The sequence below is a fragment of the Drosophila arizonae genome, chromosome 5 (genome assembly GCF_054131065.1).
Source record: "Drosophila arizonae isolate 15081-1271.41 chromosome 5, UAZ_ARI_1.0, whole genome shotgun sequence".
In the NCBI taxonomy this organism is placed as follows: Eukaryota; Metazoa; Arthropoda; class Insecta; order Diptera; family Drosophilidae; genus Drosophila; species Drosophila arizonae.
Window position 1 is genome coordinate 18,383,407 of NC_142925.1, and position 17,236 is coordinate 18,400,642.

Below are 17,236 nucleotides of genomic sequence, written 5' to 3' on the forward strand. Positions count from 1 at the left end.
ATAATTAGTGCTAAGGACAATAAGCTGCAGTAAATAAATAAATAATAATACAAATAGTTCCATATAAGATTTTATGAGTTAACTTCAAACATATCGCAGAAATGTTGAACCATGTTAAATTATTTAACTAGAAATACATTAGCACAGCATTAAAATACTACCGTTATTTGAATGTACCAACAAATGTGGTACACGATCGATTACATGTTTGCCGTACATATCGATAAGCCATCATTTTGGTATTCTCGTACTGCGCATTGGAGGCACACAGTGTTTGTTGTTTTCGAACAACAAAGACGCACTCGGGCGGCGCAATTCATTTTTGTTTAAGTTGCCAGACAAGTTCTGTGTGCATTCGGGGGAAGGTAAACAATTGTGCAAGTGTTGGCCGAAACGATTGAAACGCGTAAGTAGTCTTCAGTTGTGCTATATTATTCTTCATTAAACTCTACAGAGCATCTATCATTCGCACAAACATACGCACTCACACGCATACGTATCCAAGATATCGTACAAGCATATATATATATTAATATGAATATATATAGAAAGAGAGATGTATCAATTTAATTTAAATTAAACTCGTCTGCATCCGACAGGCAGGTCCAAAGTTCATTTTTTTGTGCAGCGATTTTTGCTTAAGTGTGCGTCTGCTTTATGTGAATTTGTGTGTAAGCTTGCTTGTGTGTGCCTGTAGGTGTGTGGGTGCGTAGATGCATGCAGAATGATAAAACGAGAAAGAAATAAAGAAATTAAAAATTGTTATTGTCAAATGCCCTTTCTTTTTTCAAAGCTCCTCACGTTCTCTCTATAAACAAAATACGTTGCAACAATGGCTTCGCATTTCTTTCGCACTGCATTTTACGCAACTGCAGCGAAAAAATCAATAAATCTACCGTTTGCCGCCGGCCGCACGGCCGCAACACTTGCCGTGGGCCTCTCCTTTGGTGGTAAATTCTCTAAGATTATATTATATATATATATTTATTTATATACAAAAGTGTATATTGTATGTATCTCTCCTGATGTCATCCACAATTAACAGCACAGAACAATTGTGCATCCGGCGTGCCGTATGAGAACGTCTATGCGGATAGATTTTTTGGCATCTCCGGCGGACTCCCCATCGCCGGCAAGGACAAGGGCCTATTGCAGGGACCGCTAGCCGACTGCCGCCAGGGCATGCAAAAGCCGATCACTCGCAATTTTTCAAGCCTGCAAACGCAACTGGTGGGTCATGTAAGCTAATTATATATACATACATATATTTAAGTATGCAAATTTGTTTATATAGATTTATTTTTTAAGGTTTTAGGCATATATTAATGTGTAAGAAATGTGCGTATGTGAAATCGGACAATGGTTTGATTCCGCGTTGCTTTAATTGTTAGCCAATCAACATTAATTTATGTGCATTTAATTCAATTTACAATTTGCAGTTCGTGCGCTGCTATTGATTAGCATTAGCAGTTGTATTCTAGTACAAAACTAACGGTACAATTAGCAAACACAATAACATTCATGACGTAGCGAATACGTTTCATTGTTTACATTCCCATACGCCAGCCACGTACTGTAAATGTAGTCGCATTCTTTAACATTATCAGAACCTTCCGCAACATTTCACGACGCGCTAACACAATGATTACAGTTCAAATCGCTTGCAGTGCGTTTGCCATTAGCACATTTGCTTTAACGTTAACAGCGCCTGCCACAACATTTTTGCACAGCGCACATAACATTATGCTTACATTCCAGACATGGTTTAACATTAGTGGCACCTGCCACAACATAACATACATTACGTTACGATCATTAGCGTGAACGTTAAGCTACACCGCCTCGCTCAATGAGCTGTGATGATAATCTTGTGCACTTTGCTCCCGGCGTGAAGTGATTTAACTTTTTCATTTGAATGATTTGCCGGCGAATCGCAAACAAACATACATAAATACATATATATACAGGAATAACAACAAATAAATAATTAATCTTAAATATATGCAATTAGTTCGTACCCATTTGCCGCTTGACTTCAACAACAAATGATTATAGACTCTTTGGTTGACTGGGCAACCTTTAACCCTTAAGTTTCTTTTTGGCTGCACCTATGCAAAGCGACCTCTATCGTCGGACATTTGCACTTACTCAATTGGGGCGACTTTTGCGCTGATAAATCATAATGGCGCTCAATGTCAAGCTTTCGGCCCAAGCTCAAGCGATCGTCGTGCTCTCGCTCTCTCCCTCACGCAAATGGGGGTGGGGCGGGTTGGGGATTGGGTCCGCTTCCAATGCCGCAATGTAATTCAATCCGCCGCAATGGCAATTCAGATCCCCCGAATAGCATACGCACACACACACACACACTCACGGGCGCAGTCACGAAACATATGCCATTTTCCAGATTTCTATTGGAATCCGGGTGTACGCTCGCCCACCATGTTTGAAGCTCGTTTAAGACGGCAGTCGATCCAAAGCTTTTGTAACTGCAAATACATGTGTTGGATATACACTAATTCTAATTATGGAATTCATAATTGGAATTGTTCTAGTTTTCCTCTTATTGATTATACTACGTAAGATCTATAGGCGTCTGAAACGTGTGAGTTTTCTACTGCTTCATATTCTTCTCCACTTTTACCCTGTGCTCAAAAGTCGGTAGACGTATAATCTATTAGACGACTGATAACTGTTTAAATTCCCACCTACAACAACTTTGTATGCTGCTTATCTAAATTGCAACAGTCTTATCGATAGATTGGATTAAGCCATACTATGCAGAATATTAAAAAATATATATATAAAAATATTTTAGTCTTCTCCAAACGCGTGTGACTGAAAGTCAAGTCAAATTACTCCAGGGAGCGCCGAAACAGTTTCAATATCCATTTGAAATAAGTGCCATAAATAGTTCCTGGTAACTAAATCACATACAAAGTTGTCTAATCAACCGATTAGGAATCCCTGCCTAACCCAAACTAAACACTTACATGTGTTTAATCAGCCTTATCTTATCAATCCAATCGTTGCTTGATTTACTCACATTATTATTATTTTATTGGCAAACATTGAAGGTCAAATGTCTGTGCTCGCTAATTCCGCCGGGGAGTGCTATAAATTCTTATTTATATCATTTGCTAATTTGCATGGCATGAATACAAATAACTCTAGACTTAATTTTTTTTTTGTTTTTTTTTTTTTTTTTTTTTTGTGGTTTTAGTAGTATCTAATCGGTTAGAGCTAATCAGTTGCCAATTCTGATACCGTTCCGCCGCCAGCCAATGTCCAGCCTATCTAATCGCGCAGATAGCATCAACTCGACCTATCCGAAATTTTGTATAGCAAGAAACGAAACCCGTTTCAATTCACATTGAAACGTTAAAGGTTTTTCACTTAATTTTCTCAGAAAAGAAAATATGTTAAAAGTCTTATAATTGGCAATATTTTTGATAAATTTTTTTATTTTATAAATTGGATCCTTTCCTGCAATTTAAAACTAATTTCATTTATAGAGCTTTCAAAAATACCTTCAAGTTCCAATGAAATGCTAATGGTTAATTTTCCGCATATAAAATAAATTAATAATATCTGAAAAGCAAAAGTTTTTTTCAGTTTTGTGAGTGTTTAATAATAATAGTATTTCATTAATAAATTATATATATTATTTGAACGAGAGTAAAACTAATCTTCTGTCTTCGCTTTCACAGAGCGCCATGGCCCCGTTGAAGAACCGCCGGTATTTGTCCTCCAAGGATATTACCAAAAATATGACGCTCTATACGAATAACAAGGTGAACATCGAGGTGGATCCCAAGACGCTGGCCTTCAAGAAGCCCACTGGAAATCCGCTGGTGCTAATGATGGCCTGGCTGATGGCCAAGCAGAAGCATTTGAAGAAATATGCGCAAATCTACACGGAAATGGGCTTCGATGTGATGGTGGTGCACATTACGCCCTGGCAGCTGCTCTGGCCGGCCAAGGGTACTCAGGTAGATATAGCAGTAGTAGCAGTATATACCTGTTATGCCATGCCATAAACTCAATATCCATTTGTTGTTTCAGGTGGTCGCGGCTGAAACGATAAAATTTCTGGAGAACAATAAATCGTATGCGCCGATTGTAATGCACGGCTTCTCGGTGGGTGCATATCAAATGGGCGAGATAATGTTGCAAATGTCGCGTGATATGGAACGATATAGCAGCATATTGGATCGGTTCGTTTGCCAGATCTGGGACAGTGCCGCGGACATTACCGAAATCCCAGTGGGCGTGCCCAAGTCGATATTCCCAAAGAACGAGCGCATGCAGAGCGCCCTGCGCAACTATACCCTGTACCATTTGAAGACATTCCATAACCAGGCCACCATACATTATATGCGCTCCAGCCAGATGTTCCACTCCACGCTACTCAAGGCACCGGCGCTGTTCTTTGTCTCCGAGAATGATCCGATCGGCCCGCCTTCCTCCAATCAGGCTGTGCGCGAGAACTGGGAGCGCGCCAACATAAAGGTGACTTTCAAGTGCTGGCAACGCTCACAGCATGCGGCCCATTTGATCAAGCATCGTGATGAGTATTTGGAGACGCTCTTCCAGCATTTGGAGAGCTGCGGTGTCCTCGAGTCTGTGGGCGTGGCCAAGCGAGCCAAGTTGTAACATGTCTCGCCGCTCAATTTGGGTGATAAAAAAAAAGAACTAAAACTAAAAGAAAAACAGAAACATAAAATATTTCGACGATTTCATGATTTTATCTAGTGGATAAGAATTAAAGTTTAAACGTTTTGTTCCCTCTGTGTTTGTGTGTGTGCCAGAATCATCAAAAAAAGAAATACCAAAATTTGCCTGCAAACAATTTTTAGAATTAAGCGATATACGGCTTTGTTTAGTATCTGCTCGACAGTCAAGCAAAATGATATATGTTTATTTTTGAGTCCACCAGCATCACTAAATAAAGTAATTTAATTAAAACTAATCAAGCTCAATTGTTTCTTTTATTGTCGAAATAAATAAAAAAAAAAATAAAATAAAAAAAATAAATATTCGCTGCGGACAGGATTCGAACCTGTGCGGGTAGAACCCAATGGATTTCAAGTCCATCTCCTTAACCACTCGGACACCGCAGCTCCGATTCAAGCGCCGCCAAATTGCAAACAATTCTGTTCAGTATATTGTATCTCAAAAGTATACGTGCAATAGATGGCGCTAGGTAATACTTTCAATTAGCATTCATAGATGGCGCTGTATCCTGTCTATTTTTAAATACATATTTTGACACCAAGATCAACATATGCTGCGGTGTCCGAGTGGTTAAGGAGATGGACTTGAAATCCATTGGGTTCTACCCGCACAGGTTCGAATCCTGTCCGCAGCGAATATGCTATTATTGTTAAAATAGTTATTTTATTTTTTTTTATTTTCCTTGTTTCAATGTTTACTCATTTCATTTTTTATCCACATATGTATATATTTGTTATTAAAAACATGTTTTGTTTTTTTTTTTTTTTGTTATATTTTGTACGTCTGTTACAAAAAATAGTTTTCATCATTTTATAATCTTAACTAAGCTTTGTTTGATGTTTGTTTGTATATTAAAAAAAGAAACTTAATACAATTATTTGCATTAATAGAAGTATTATGTATATAGCCTAAGACCTAACCACATGCTGCGTCGCTTCACTGCTTCGGCGGTGGACGGTAAACGCCCACGACAACAGCATGATCACGTTCATAGGGTTCCAGCGTCAGCTGTTCCTGTGGCTTCAGTTTGTCCGCCTGCATCTTTTTCACCTCGGCAGCAAACACGGCTTCGGGTTGCGCCGTCGAGTCAATGCAGGACGCCTTGATGGAGATGACAAAGTGACCGCCGTTCTTAAGGAAATGTTGCGCATTCAGCGCCACGATACGGCCCTGATCTGGCTGCGCCACATCCGCAAAGATGGTGTCCACCATGCCGACCAGCATACGATACTTGTGCGGATGCCGAGCATCCTCAATGATGGGTATAATGTTGGTGCGCTTCTTGGCCACATTTATCAGATCGCGACCCGACCGATGTGAGAACTCGACAGCATATACCAGACCCTCGGGTCCGACAACGTCCGAGACGTGCGACACCGTTGTGCCCGATGCGCCGCCCAGGTACAACACCTTGGAGCCAGGTGGCATGTGTATTTTTTCAACGCCGCCAAGAATGGCAGCGGCCAGCTTGGACCGGAAGGGATTCCACACGCGATACTCAATCTTTTCGCCGCCAGTCTGCAAAATAAAGATTAGATAAACATTAGAAATCGGCCAACTTTTGGGATCAACTTCTTGCTGGAGTGCGAGCTGTCTCAGTAGTGCTATAGTTCTAAGCAACACGTGGACGCTGCCCGCAGCTGCTTCACGTGCACCTGGAGTGCACACAGGCGGTCAGACGCCGCGCGTGCTCATGGCCACATAATGCCATGTTCTGTACCCCTGCACAACATCATCACAGACAGAATGAAGTATCTGCTCGAATATCTCCTTGTTTACCTACCTCAACGGAAATTCGCTTCTCGCCGTAGACTTCGGAGCCGGGCACAAAGTTTCGTGTGACCAGAGCATCTTCTTTGCCGCGCGCAATGAACACGCCTTCATGACGATGTGGTTCAATGGTGACGGTTTTGCCGCCTTTGAAGCCGCCAGCACCACCGCCACGGCCGCCTCCACGGCCACCGGCGCCACGTCCACCACCGCGGCCACCACCACCACGGCCTCCACCGCCACCGCGTCCACCGAAGCCGCCACGACCTCCACCGCCACCACGTCCTCCACCTCCACCGCCACCGCGTCCTCCGAAGCCTCCACGACCTCCACCACCGCCACGTCCACCGCCGCCGCCGCCGCGACCACCGAATCCACCGCCTCCGCCTCCTCTACCGCCGCCACCACCACGAGGACTGAAACCTATGAAGAAAAATTTTAATTCAATTTAATTTCATATGTATATTACAAAAACACATTGCTTTCATAGGTTAACAATTTACAATGTTTTCATGGCGGAACTTTTTGTTTTTCCGTGCACTACAATTCACTTCTTGTTACATTTCAGTAACTCACCTGGCTTACCCATTTTATGTGTCTGTACTTTTGATTTTAAATACAAGTTAAAACAAATCGAAATCACAGACGCACGCGGCACACTTTTAACGCTGGTTGAAAAGAAACCACGTGTGTGCGGTAGGGTTGCACGATATAAATATATCGATAGTGTGTAACAGTCTGAGATAACAGCCCTGATTATTGTTGTGTGTTGGTAGGAGATTCTAGGTAGTTTTAAGTTTGGTCACACTTCTACCAGCGCAAATATGGCCGTCGCATGAAAATTGTGAGAAAAGTTTTGAGCGCCGTGTTTGCCATTTGTGTATTTTAACTCAACGATAAACTATACAAGCGTGCACGCAAAACGTATAAAAATGTAAGCAAATTAGTTAAGTGCCTGCAAATATCGTTTTTATTAGTATAAAACAAAACAATTGCCTATTTTCGGTTCGTGTTCGTGTTCGGTTTTCGGCTTCGGTTATTTGTCGCTGACAAAGCAAAAAAAAAAAAAAACAGAAAAAAGTATATATATATATATATATATTTATATGCATACGTATGAATGCGTGTGTGTGTGTGTGTGTGTTCTGTGCCGCTCTGTGCGTCTAGAGCACAACAAAAGTCGCGGAGATGCCGGTGCGCGCGTCGCTACATTGCCGAAATAGAAATGAATTTTGAAACATTGCATTTAATTGGCCTTCATGGCCGCCGCGTATGTCGCGGCATGGGTTGAAAAAGCTGAAATCATTTTGTTTTGGCAACGACGACGGCCTCGGTTCGTTATGGCAGCCGCGACGCGCACGTAGCACGAATTCGCTTACGTATCCAGCTGTGTTTGTCGTCACCCGGTCATTCTCTCTCCTCCCTGTCTTTATTTTTTCCTCTCTCATACACGCAGTGTGGGTTGGTTACGTTACAACCGTTATATATAAGCTGCCAAGCGCGCGTGTTGCTTCTCGCTCTCGTTCCCCCGTCTGTTACGCTCGCTGGGACTGTTTTTTATCTCTTATTGTTGTTGTTGATGTTGATCTTGTTGTTATTGTACGCCATTTTTAATGCCTCTTTCTCTCATGTTTTTCAATTGTAATATATTTGCAGCTATTTGTGTGTGTGTGTATTTTTATGATATATGATATATATGAAAGAAGAAAAATAATGAGAGTGTTGCGCGCGAATTAAACGAAAAGCAAATATTACGTGCGCGAAAGAGGGCGCGATACGCTCCGTGTAATGGCGTCGCGCAGGCGCCCCGATTTGAATCCAAAACTGCACATGGACAGACAGCCGACAGCTGCACGCATAACAGGTACCTAATAGGTATATCGATAACACACATGTATCGAATAATGGCCACGGTATAATGAATGGGCAAACATCACCACACGACGACAGATCGATATACGGCAACACGTAGCAAAACATTAAAAAATAAATACAAAATATGATTAAATTAAGCTATTTAGTTATCTCAGTAGTTAAGGTATATATTTTAAAATTCGGTATAGAGTTAAGCTCCAACGAAAATAAAAAATTTAGTGGGTATAATTTCAACAGTTTTAGATTAAAAACATGAAATAGTGTAAATCAAAATAAATAGGATTTGAAAGGATTTAGAGTAAGGATTTTTTAGAGAGGATTACGTCGATTTGTTCAATTAAACAATTTGAGACCCTATAAGTCATTTCAGGTTACCTACATTTTAATTTTTTTTTTTAATTTTATTTATTTATTTAATTTATTTTTTTTTTTTGTTTACGTATATTATATATATATTTTATTATATTATAAATGCTTAATAACAGAGTATATTATTTTATTTCATCCATATATACTTTTAAGAGTATTTTCCAAAGTACAACATATCAATATGCAAAAATGACCAACAAAACACGGGAGTAAAAAAAAAACCATAACAATAACAAATATTGACATATTTTCTGAATTCGTTGTTAATGGCTTCCAATTATGTTGTGAATTTACAGATCCATCTTTACCCGCTGGCAAGCGTCGCGAAATTGATAACGTAATGAAGAAGGCACGGGCCAACACCACAAACGATTACTGGGACAAGAAACTGATCGAAGCCGAGGAGAAAGATCCGAATCGCTGGCGCCACACCGGCTACAAGAAAATGTACATTCAGGGCGAAAGCAGCTCCGGGGAAAGTGAACGCGACTCGGCACAGGCCAGCTATTCGCGTTATCCTGGCGCACCGGGCAACGCTGGTCCGCCGCCGTCGTCAGCGTCATCGTCCGCGCGTTACGGCCGCTCCAGGTCGCCGCATTCGCGAAGTCGCTCCCGTTTGCGCAAATCGCCGCCGTTGTCACCGCCGCCGCCGTCAGCGCATGCGCGTCGCCGCTCGCCGCCGCCGCAGTTTATGGATCGCAGGCCCGTCATGTCGCCACCATCGCCACATCACAACGGGCCGCCGCCGATGCGTGGCCGCCCACGCTCGCCGCCGATGCCGCCACGAAGCATGCCCCGCTCGCCCAACAATCATCACAACAGCAGCAGCAGCTCAGCTGCCGCGGACATGATGCGTCGTCCGGGCAACGGCCATGGCCGTCCGCGCTCGCCGCCCGAGCCAGTTGCCAGCTCGTCGTCATCTCAGCTGCGCCGCAAGCCGGGAAACTCGTCGCGTTCACCGCTCAGCCGGCGTCGGTCGCCGCCGCTGCCGCCGCCCTCGTCATCGGCCGCAAATTTGGACAAGCGTGGTATGGCTTCAGCGCACATCCTGCCCCGCTCCAAGCGTCCGCCTTCGCCACCGCCAAGGGTAAACAACAATTACCACAATTCATTGTTCAATTAATTTATTTTGTTTCTATTTGCTTGCAGCATTCGATGCGCTCGCGCTCGAACAGCTCCATGAGCAGCAGCTCGGATGATTCCTGTTCGCTCTGCTCGCCCAGTCATCGTCACAGATCTCGGTGAGTTGTTGGAATGGCTATAAATAAAATTTGTACGCATAAAATAATTACCATTTGGCTCTTGGATGAGATCAATCAACTCGCTGAAAGACATCTTAAGTAAATACAATAGAATTTAGTAAAAGATAAACAGAAGGCGCTTGTAAATTAAATTGTTTGCATAACATTTGCATAAGTTAATAGAAATTTCCGTTATACTATTCGACTCTTGCGATTAATCAAGGAAAATAATTGAACGAGTCTATATCAGAAGCTGTAAAAGTTAGAGACTTGTAATTTTGCATTTACCACTCGCAGAAAGTTTTCAAACTATATATCCTATATACCACTATTAATATAGTTTTGACTGTATAGAGTTTCGTTTTTTGTTATAATCCTCGCCCACTCCAAAAGTATTTCCTCTCAGTATTTCTTCCAATATTTCTTCCAAGTATTTCCTCTAAGTCTTTTATAACCGATTACTTTACTTGAATTCCTTATATTGCACTGCACGATTGACTCCCATCAGGCCTGGGCGACTGAAGAAATGCTACTCCCACTCATAGTCTGAGTCGCGCTTAAATGTTGAGTCGACCAATGAGAACACTCTCTGCTACTGAGGGCATTCTGGTTTCGTTTTACTCAAATAGAACTACGGCATGTAGACAACTGAAATGATCTCTAGTACTTCTTTGTCCCCTGCTCTTGTTAGGTAGACAGACAGAGAGGCAGACGGAGAGATGGGGAGAGAGGCAGATATACAGACAGATATATATTAATCTCATAACGCAGCTTAAGAATATGTGTATATAAGGCTAATTGGTTTCTCTCTCTTCTCTTTTGCAGTTCTCGCGGTCCGCGTTCTCCGCCGCCTAAGCCACGTGGCCATTATCGGGGCGCCGGTGCGCCACCGCCGCTGCCACCACCAGAGTCGCATGGTCGGTTGCATGGACGGCCCACAACGCCGCCGCCGGTGCGTGGTGGTGCTAGCATTGACAAATATCGTGAGGCCAAAATGCGGCACATAAGCCACGAGCGCGGCCTATCGTCGGATGTGCATATGAAAGTCGGTCGCGCGTCGCGTCATTCACCGCCGCCAGAGGATCCGCGCCTCAAGCATCGGCCGCCAGAGCCACCAGAGCCGGCTGCACCAGCAGCAGCCGCACCGCAGGCCAAAAAGAAAAAGAAGGAGAAGGAGGTAATTTGAGAGTATAAAAATGAATAATCAATATACTAATCCAATCTGTTCAACCCATCGCTGTTTACAGTTGCGTACGCGCGTCAAAATCGAAGGTGAGAAACGAAAGAAGCATTCGGTCAGCACGAGCGCCGGTGCTGGTGGCAATAATGCCAACTCGTCATCAGATTCGGATGATTCGGGCGGTTCCGACAGCGATGAGGCGACCCCAGCATTACCCTCATTCTCGGCCACAACGCGCCTAACGCTGTCTGAGCGCTTTGGCAAGATGGCTCAGTGGAGCATCGATCGCAGCAATATGGAGAATATGCGCATTACCAAAGATTCGGCGGGTGGTGCGCTTAAGGTGATGATCGAGGAGGGTCTGGAATCGCCGCCGCGTCGTTATTCGTACTCGCCGGCGCCGGCTGGCCACTTTCCCGAGGAGTTGGCCACCACAGCACCGTCGGGCATGCTGTCGTGGGATGATGTGCGCGTGCGTTACGAGTACTACAAGAGTCGCGGCTATTTGAGAGACTTGGATCTAAAGGTGGGCGGAACAGTTCAGTCACATAATTTAATAATAATTAAACAATTAAACATAATTTCTCGTTTCATTGCAGGACTACATCAAATGGGAGGAATGGTGGTATAAATATCAGGAGTGGTTAAAACAGGAACGCTATTACGAGTACTGGGATCGTAGTCAGCAGCTGCGCCGACGGCGCAAGAAGCTGCCAGTTACTCAGCGTTTAAATTAGTTAAATGCACTTATTTGTTTCCACTCGACCCTCAGACCTCGCCCTCACCACATTCATTCTGTTAGTTTTTCTCGCTCTTATGTTTGTTTTTTCTTTTTCATTTCAATTCATTTCTTAACCTTTTTTTTGTACATTTAGAATGTATAGAAATGCATTTCGTCAGCTTTTGTAATTGATAACTTATAATTTATATATTATTTATATATATAAGTAGGTCAATCATTGGCGGATCTAGGCTGTCAAATGGTTGGTATATTTATATGTATATAAATAAATATACATACATGCATATACATTTACGTATATATATATGTATATGTATATATGTGAGTATATAAAAATGGGTTTAATCGAAATTTAATACACAGCATTGTAAAATTTCAGTTATATGTGTTTACTGTGTGCGTGTTATTTTTTTCAGGCAGCAAGATACATTTGTAAGCGCATTAATAGCATACACAAAAATCAATAATAAAGAAAATATAAGATGATTGCAGAGTGTTTTAATTTATATATTTATTGAATGTTGTATTTGCGTAAAATTATAAAGAAATGGCTTAAAACTGTTAGCTGCTGTTAACACTTTACATTCTGTTCAGTAAAGCAGCTTGCATATTCTAGATTTTCACCATTGGTTAGTATCTATGCTAACTGTAGCTTTGGAAAGCTCTAACGAATACTTCTTGAAAGCTAAGGCTCTTGCTTCAAGGTCGACATTTACATAATTTGCATACATAAACGAATCCACAGCGCCTATGACTTGAGTTTTATGGGTGTAGTGGGAATATGTCGTGGATGTCAATGTCGTGATACGTCAAATGAAATAATACAATATATATAAATACATATATATGCACGCAGGGATAGTCTGACGGCATATAAATTGAAAAATTCACATAGAAAAATGTGTAATTATTTTGCCGTGCTTTCAATTTGCGCTAAAGCTGCTGATGCCAATTCCACAAATATGTAACGGATGTAGAAGTGCCGATAGGACTTTGCATCGTTTACCAAAGCCAAAGATTTCCGCTGACCTATTCAACCGGGCTCTTGGTAAGAAAACAGGTAACTGATTAATTGTATTTTAATGAGTTTTTAAAGTTGAAGTTGCTTTAACGATAATTAATTCACATACATACATATTTATAATATTTAAAAATGTAATAATTTGTTTTATTATTTTATTTATTTTTTTTAATATTTTGATAGAACACATACATATATTAACTAAATAATTAAAACCATCTGAATATGAATTTACTTTAAAAATGTTTAGATATTTTCTGTTCAGATAGTTTTCATATATATTTTAACTACATCTATGTCAGCTTTTAATTCTGTCTGTACTTCAATTTATAAGACTTACCAGTAAAGTCCTAAGTACAGTTACATTTAACTTCATTCTCTATAACTGCCTTTGGCACTTGGCATCTAACCTCAATCTGTAGCTCTGCCCGTCTTGAACGCCTCCAGCCATGCCCTAGTACAATTAGGGTGTGCCTATGTCTAAGAAACAACAGAGTGCTAAGAAGGCTTTAAGCCACGCAGACTCTCCGCATCCGTCACCCCCTCTTCCTCTGCTTCGCCTCAGTGTGTTCCAGCGAAGCTAGAAAAACTTGAGGAAAAGTCACGTCTAATTACACACATCTTAGAGCAGCGTTTTGACCTGGTTGTTGGTCGGTACGGGATTGCATAAGGTTTCTTATATTTCGCCAAATTGGTTTTAAAAGCCACAATAAGAGGCGTTCATGTGTGAGAGAGGGAAATGGAGAAGAAGGCCGAGAGAGAGAGATAGAGAGAGAGAGAGGTGGGCGATGAGGCAGTTAGAACGTGAACAATTATTACGGCTAAGCAGCGGCGGGAGTGTCAGATGAGCCTAGAATGTTCAGACATATGGGCGTACTTATAAGCCTTGTATAATCTGCATAAAATGCTATTATGTGCTAAAAACGACAAATAAGTGTCAAGGAATCAACAAGGCGACACAAGCTCCAGCGCATTCGTTGACAGCTGCCAACGGAACGCCCCCTGGCGGCCGCATACGCAAACATCAGTAGGCGGCTGTAAATTGTCAACGAATGTGTGATAAAAATAACGTAAGCCTCAGAGAAGGACAGCAAAAAAGTCGTATAAATAAAAAATTGTGATAATTGAATTTGAGTGGAGAAAACAAGTGAGGCGCAAAAAGCGCCGACTTCATGGCGAAAGGGTGAGCAGAGGCGACGCGTCGCCTGCAGCCGGTAGTCATCATTAAGAAGCTCCATTTGAGCCGACCAATCACGCACAAAGCGAGACACAGTCGTCAACGAGAGAGAACGACTGCCAGAGTGAAAGAGAGAGAGAGAGAGGGAGAGAGACTTGTGAATTAACAATTCCTTTCAATTAAGTGTGCAACCGACAAAAAGGCGTGCACAACGTCAGCGTCCAACGATATTTTCGTTTCAATAAAAATCAAGCGACTACAGCCAGGGCTGCAAAAGAATCAATAACAACTAAATCTAAAGGTAATTAATATAGTTTAAAACTGTACTGTTAGTAATTGATAATACGCAGAATGAATGTGTAGATGCTTAATATATTTCTTGGTATATACTAAACATTAGGCGATCTGGTTGACTGTGCAGCCCTGGTTGCTGGGGTGCGCTGCAGCACAAAGTAAAAGTAATGAAAACGTTGCATACGTACTGGCGCAACAGCCAAACTACATAAATAAACGCAGAAAAGATAACGGGGAATGTTGCAATGGGTATTCCTTCTTTTTATACCCTGAACCCATTTTCAATGGGAAATCAGGGTATAATGGTTTTGTTGAAATGTATGTAACAGGCAGAAGGAGGCGTGGCAGACCCCACAAAGTATATATATTCTTGATCAGGGCGACGAGCTGAGTTGATTTGGCCCTGTCCGTCTGTCTGTCCGTCTGTCCGTCTGTCCGTATGTATGAACGCGTCGATTTCAGAAGATATAAGAGCTAGAGACTTCAAATTTTTTTTAGAATGTCCGTAATTACAGCGCGCATATCAAGTTTATCATTAAAAATCGATAACTCATCCCGATCTTTTTTTATCGATAAAAAACCTTATCGAAAACCAGTTATAAAATTATATCTTCTACACCTTTATTGCTAGAGTCTCCAAATTTTTAATGTATGCTTACATGCAATTTATACAATTTCGGTTTTTGTTAAAATTAACCCCCCACCTCTAAATTCACCCCCTCACCCTCACTTTTGTAAAAAGCGTATTTCAAATACTAGAGACTTGTGCTTTGGCAATTACATGCATATTCATGTTATAATCATAATCTGAAAGTTTCATGAAGATCGTACGTCCATAAAACTTATTAAACTATTAAGTTCTCATAGTAAGCGCACACTGCAGCCCATGCGTGTTTATGCGTGGGTGCTTGTGTGTGTATGTGTTTGTGTATGTGTGTGTGTATGTGTGTCTGTATGCGTGTGTGTGTATGTGTGCCTGTGTGTGCGTACGTGCCTGTGTGTGTGTGTGTGTGCGTGTTTCTTGTGTAAGCTGAAAGACGCGAAAAATTATTGAAATATCTATTGCTCCAAGGGTTCAGGGGATCTCGTAGTCGAGCAGTCTCGACTAGAGCTTTCTTACTTGTTCTTTTTCTATTTTTGTTGTGGGTTTTTTCAGTTTTTTTTTTTTTTTTTTTTTTGGTTTTAGCGCTCGAGGTCTGGGACTCGGGCGCTCTAAAATCAGCAGCGACTGTAACAAGTTTCGTGTTTCTCTTTACAGTTCTTTGCTTTTTGTATTTCGTTACAGTCAATCAGTTTTGCATGAGCGATTTCTTTACTCGTTTGCGCCAACTGTACAATTTACTTACTGTGCATCAGCGGGGAGGGGGCGGGGTCGCCAGGGAAGCGGCAAGGATGCATGTAGAATGGAAATTGCGGGTTGCGGGTCGCTTAGCTCATTCGCTGCAGTTCGAAACGAAGTTAAACCGAGTAGCTTTTGTGGTTTTGCTAGACTCGCCTAACATACGTACTACTGGTTCACAATCTGTGCCACCAACATGCATTTTTATCTAAATTTTAGCTCCAAAGGTTTTTATATACATATATACAAGTAAAAACTGTAATCAATATGTTCAATATATAATAAAAATTTGATTTAACATTTTTAAAATATTTTGTAAAGAAATAATTTGTTCTTTAAATATAAATATTTTTAAATAAATTAAAAAATAAATAAAGTTAGGTTTTTGTAATAATTATTAAAAGGTAATTTGTAAAATCTTTAATTGTCTGCTATTTTTTTTATTAATCAATCATTTTTCTCATATGTATGCATTGATTATTTTTATAATTTGCACAATAAAATCCATACATATTTTTTTTTATTGATCTATTATCTATTAAATTATTATTTTATTTTTAAAATAAGTTTGATGAAATAAATAATATTTTATTTCGCTTATAATATAGTTTTTTTTTAAAGCAAGAAAATATTAAATTGAAATTGATAAAAATAATGTTCAAGATATTATTGTATTTTTAAATATTTTGCTAAGGAACTTACGTAACATCATATAACTATGTAGAATTACATACATATATAGTCGCAACTTTTCATATGAGGCAATACCAAATTTACATTTGCTGTAATTAAACTAAAACTTTTTAATGTAAACTAAAATTCCGTTAAACATTTAACTACTATAAGAAAGCATAACTCTATTCAATATTTACTTTGCAGCCTTGGTTGAGTGAAATCTATGCTAGTCTGATAGTCTCATCTTCAAGGATTAGCCACAATTTGCGCCAATTTCCAGCTTTGTATTAGCGCAGCCTCCCATTCTCCCACTCATGCGCTCGATAACTTCTCCAAATAACCACTCTCTGTAATTAAAACCTCAAACAATCAAATAGTATTCAACCTGATATCTACCCTCATTTCACACACTTGCAAAAAGCAAAAGAAATAAGAAAGAAAAAACTTTAGGCACACACGTAAAGATTTTCACACGCACTTGGAGCTAGAATTTTTGTTACGGTGCTTCGATGTATCCGTACGGAGAGCTTCCGTGGCTGGGCTATCTTTGATTTTCATTGGTCCGAGGCCATCGACGTGATATTTGCTTAATTTTTGCCCAGGGCTCTGATTTCGTTTGGTTTGCACGAATAATTATTTGCCCATTTGGGATAAAGTTTTCCTGCAGCACAGGTAATTTTCGCAAAGCGTTTCCAACTGCCAATGCGGATGGCAATGCACTCAGGATAGACAAAAACAATTAGAATCGGAATCAAACGAAGCAAACCGGAAACAGCAGACACAGTCACACACACACACGCACTCACACACATGCACACT

The 17,236-nt window shown here is 40.9% G+C and overlaps 3 protein-coding genes, 1 long non-coding RNA gene and 2 other non-coding genes across 13 annotated transcripts; 4 read left to right on the forward strand and 2 right to left on the reverse strand.

Annotated features, from left to right (window-relative positions):
* The first annotated feature begins 245 nt into the window (after window positions 1-245).
* Window positions 246-4,969, forward strand: l(2)k09913 (transmembrane protein 53-like lethal (2) k09913). Of its 5 annotated transcripts, none has more exons than XM_018012589.2 (5): window positions 265-406; window positions 794-950; window positions 1,046-1,239; window positions 3,708-3,989; window positions 4,063-4,969. In XM_018012589.2, the coding sequence occupies exons 2-5, from the start codon at window positions 833-835 to the stop codon at window positions 4,651-4,653; spliced, it is 1,185 nt and encodes a 394-aa protein (XP_017868078.1). In that variant the 5' UTR covers window positions 265-406; window positions 794-832; the 3' UTR covers window positions 4,654-4,969. The 5 variants fall into 5 exon arrangements, with proteins under 5 accessions (XP_017868080.1, XP_017868078.1, XP_017868079.1 ...); XM_018012590.2 differs by having other exon boundaries at window positions 1,046-1,230; XM_018012591.2 differs by lacking the exons at window positions 794-950; window positions 1,046-1,239 and having other exon boundaries at window positions 246-406.
* A 69-nt stretch (window positions 4,970-5,038) lies between these two features.
* Window positions 5,039-5,120, reverse strand: TRNAS-UGA (transfer RNA serine (anticodon UGA)). The gene has a single exon. It is a non-coding gene; the product is annotated as a tRNA-Ser (tRNA).
* Window positions 5,121-5,286: 166 nt separating this feature from the next.
* On the forward strand, window positions 5,287-5,368 carry TRNAS-UGA (transfer RNA serine (anticodon UGA)). The gene has a single exon. It is a non-coding gene; the product is annotated as a tRNA-Ser (tRNA).
* Window positions 5,369-5,395: 27 nt separating this feature from the next.
* Window positions 5,396-7,232, reverse strand: Fib (rRNA 2'-O-methyltransferase fibrillarin). Of its 2 annotated transcripts, none has more exons than XM_089472106.1 (3): window positions 7,090-7,232; window positions 6,518-6,927; window positions 5,396-6,252 (listed from the first exon to the last, which is right to left on the reverse strand). In XM_089472106.1, the coding sequence occupies exons 1-3, from the start codon at window positions 7,091-7,093 to the stop codon at window positions 5,671-5,673; spliced, it is 996 nt and encodes a 331-aa protein (XP_089328232.1). In that variant the 5' UTR covers window positions 7,094-7,232; the 3' UTR covers window positions 5,396-5,670. The 2 variants fall into 2 exon arrangements, with proteins under 2 accessions (XP_089328232.1, XP_017868081.1); XM_018012592.2 differs by having other exon boundaries at window positions 7,081-7,232.
* A 54-nt stretch (window positions 7,233-7,286) lies between these two features.
* On the forward strand, window positions 7,287-12,397 carry LOC108616986 (uncharacterized). 3 transcript variants are annotated; one of them, XM_089472101.1, is made up of 7 exons: window positions 7,287-7,438; window positions 8,161-8,379; window positions 9,045-9,835; window positions 9,898-9,989; window positions 10,815-11,166; window positions 11,237-11,695; window positions 11,769-12,397. In XM_089472101.1, the coding sequence occupies exons 3-7, from the start codon at window positions 9,089-9,091 to the stop codon at window positions 11,904-11,906; spliced, it is 1,788 nt and encodes a 595-aa protein (XP_089328227.1). In that variant the 5' UTR covers window positions 7,287-7,438; window positions 8,161-8,379; window positions 9,045-9,088; the 3' UTR covers window positions 11,907-12,397. The 3 variants fall into 3 exon arrangements, with proteins under 3 accessions (XP_089328227.1, XP_017868073.1, XP_017868074.1); XM_018012584.2 differs by having other exon boundaries at window positions 7,288-7,438; window positions 8,161-8,368; XM_018012585.2 differs by lacking the exon at window positions 8,161-8,379 and having other exon boundaries at window positions 7,292-7,438.
* Window positions 12,398-13,089: 692 nt separating this feature from the next.
* Window positions 13,090-16,051, forward strand: LOC149268606 (uncharacterized). The gene is made up of 2 exons (XR_016270629.1): window positions 13,090-14,410; window positions 15,689-16,051. It is a non-coding gene; the product is annotated as an uncharacterized LOC149268606 (long non-coding RNA).
* Window positions 16,052-17,236: the final 1,185 nt, after the last annotated feature.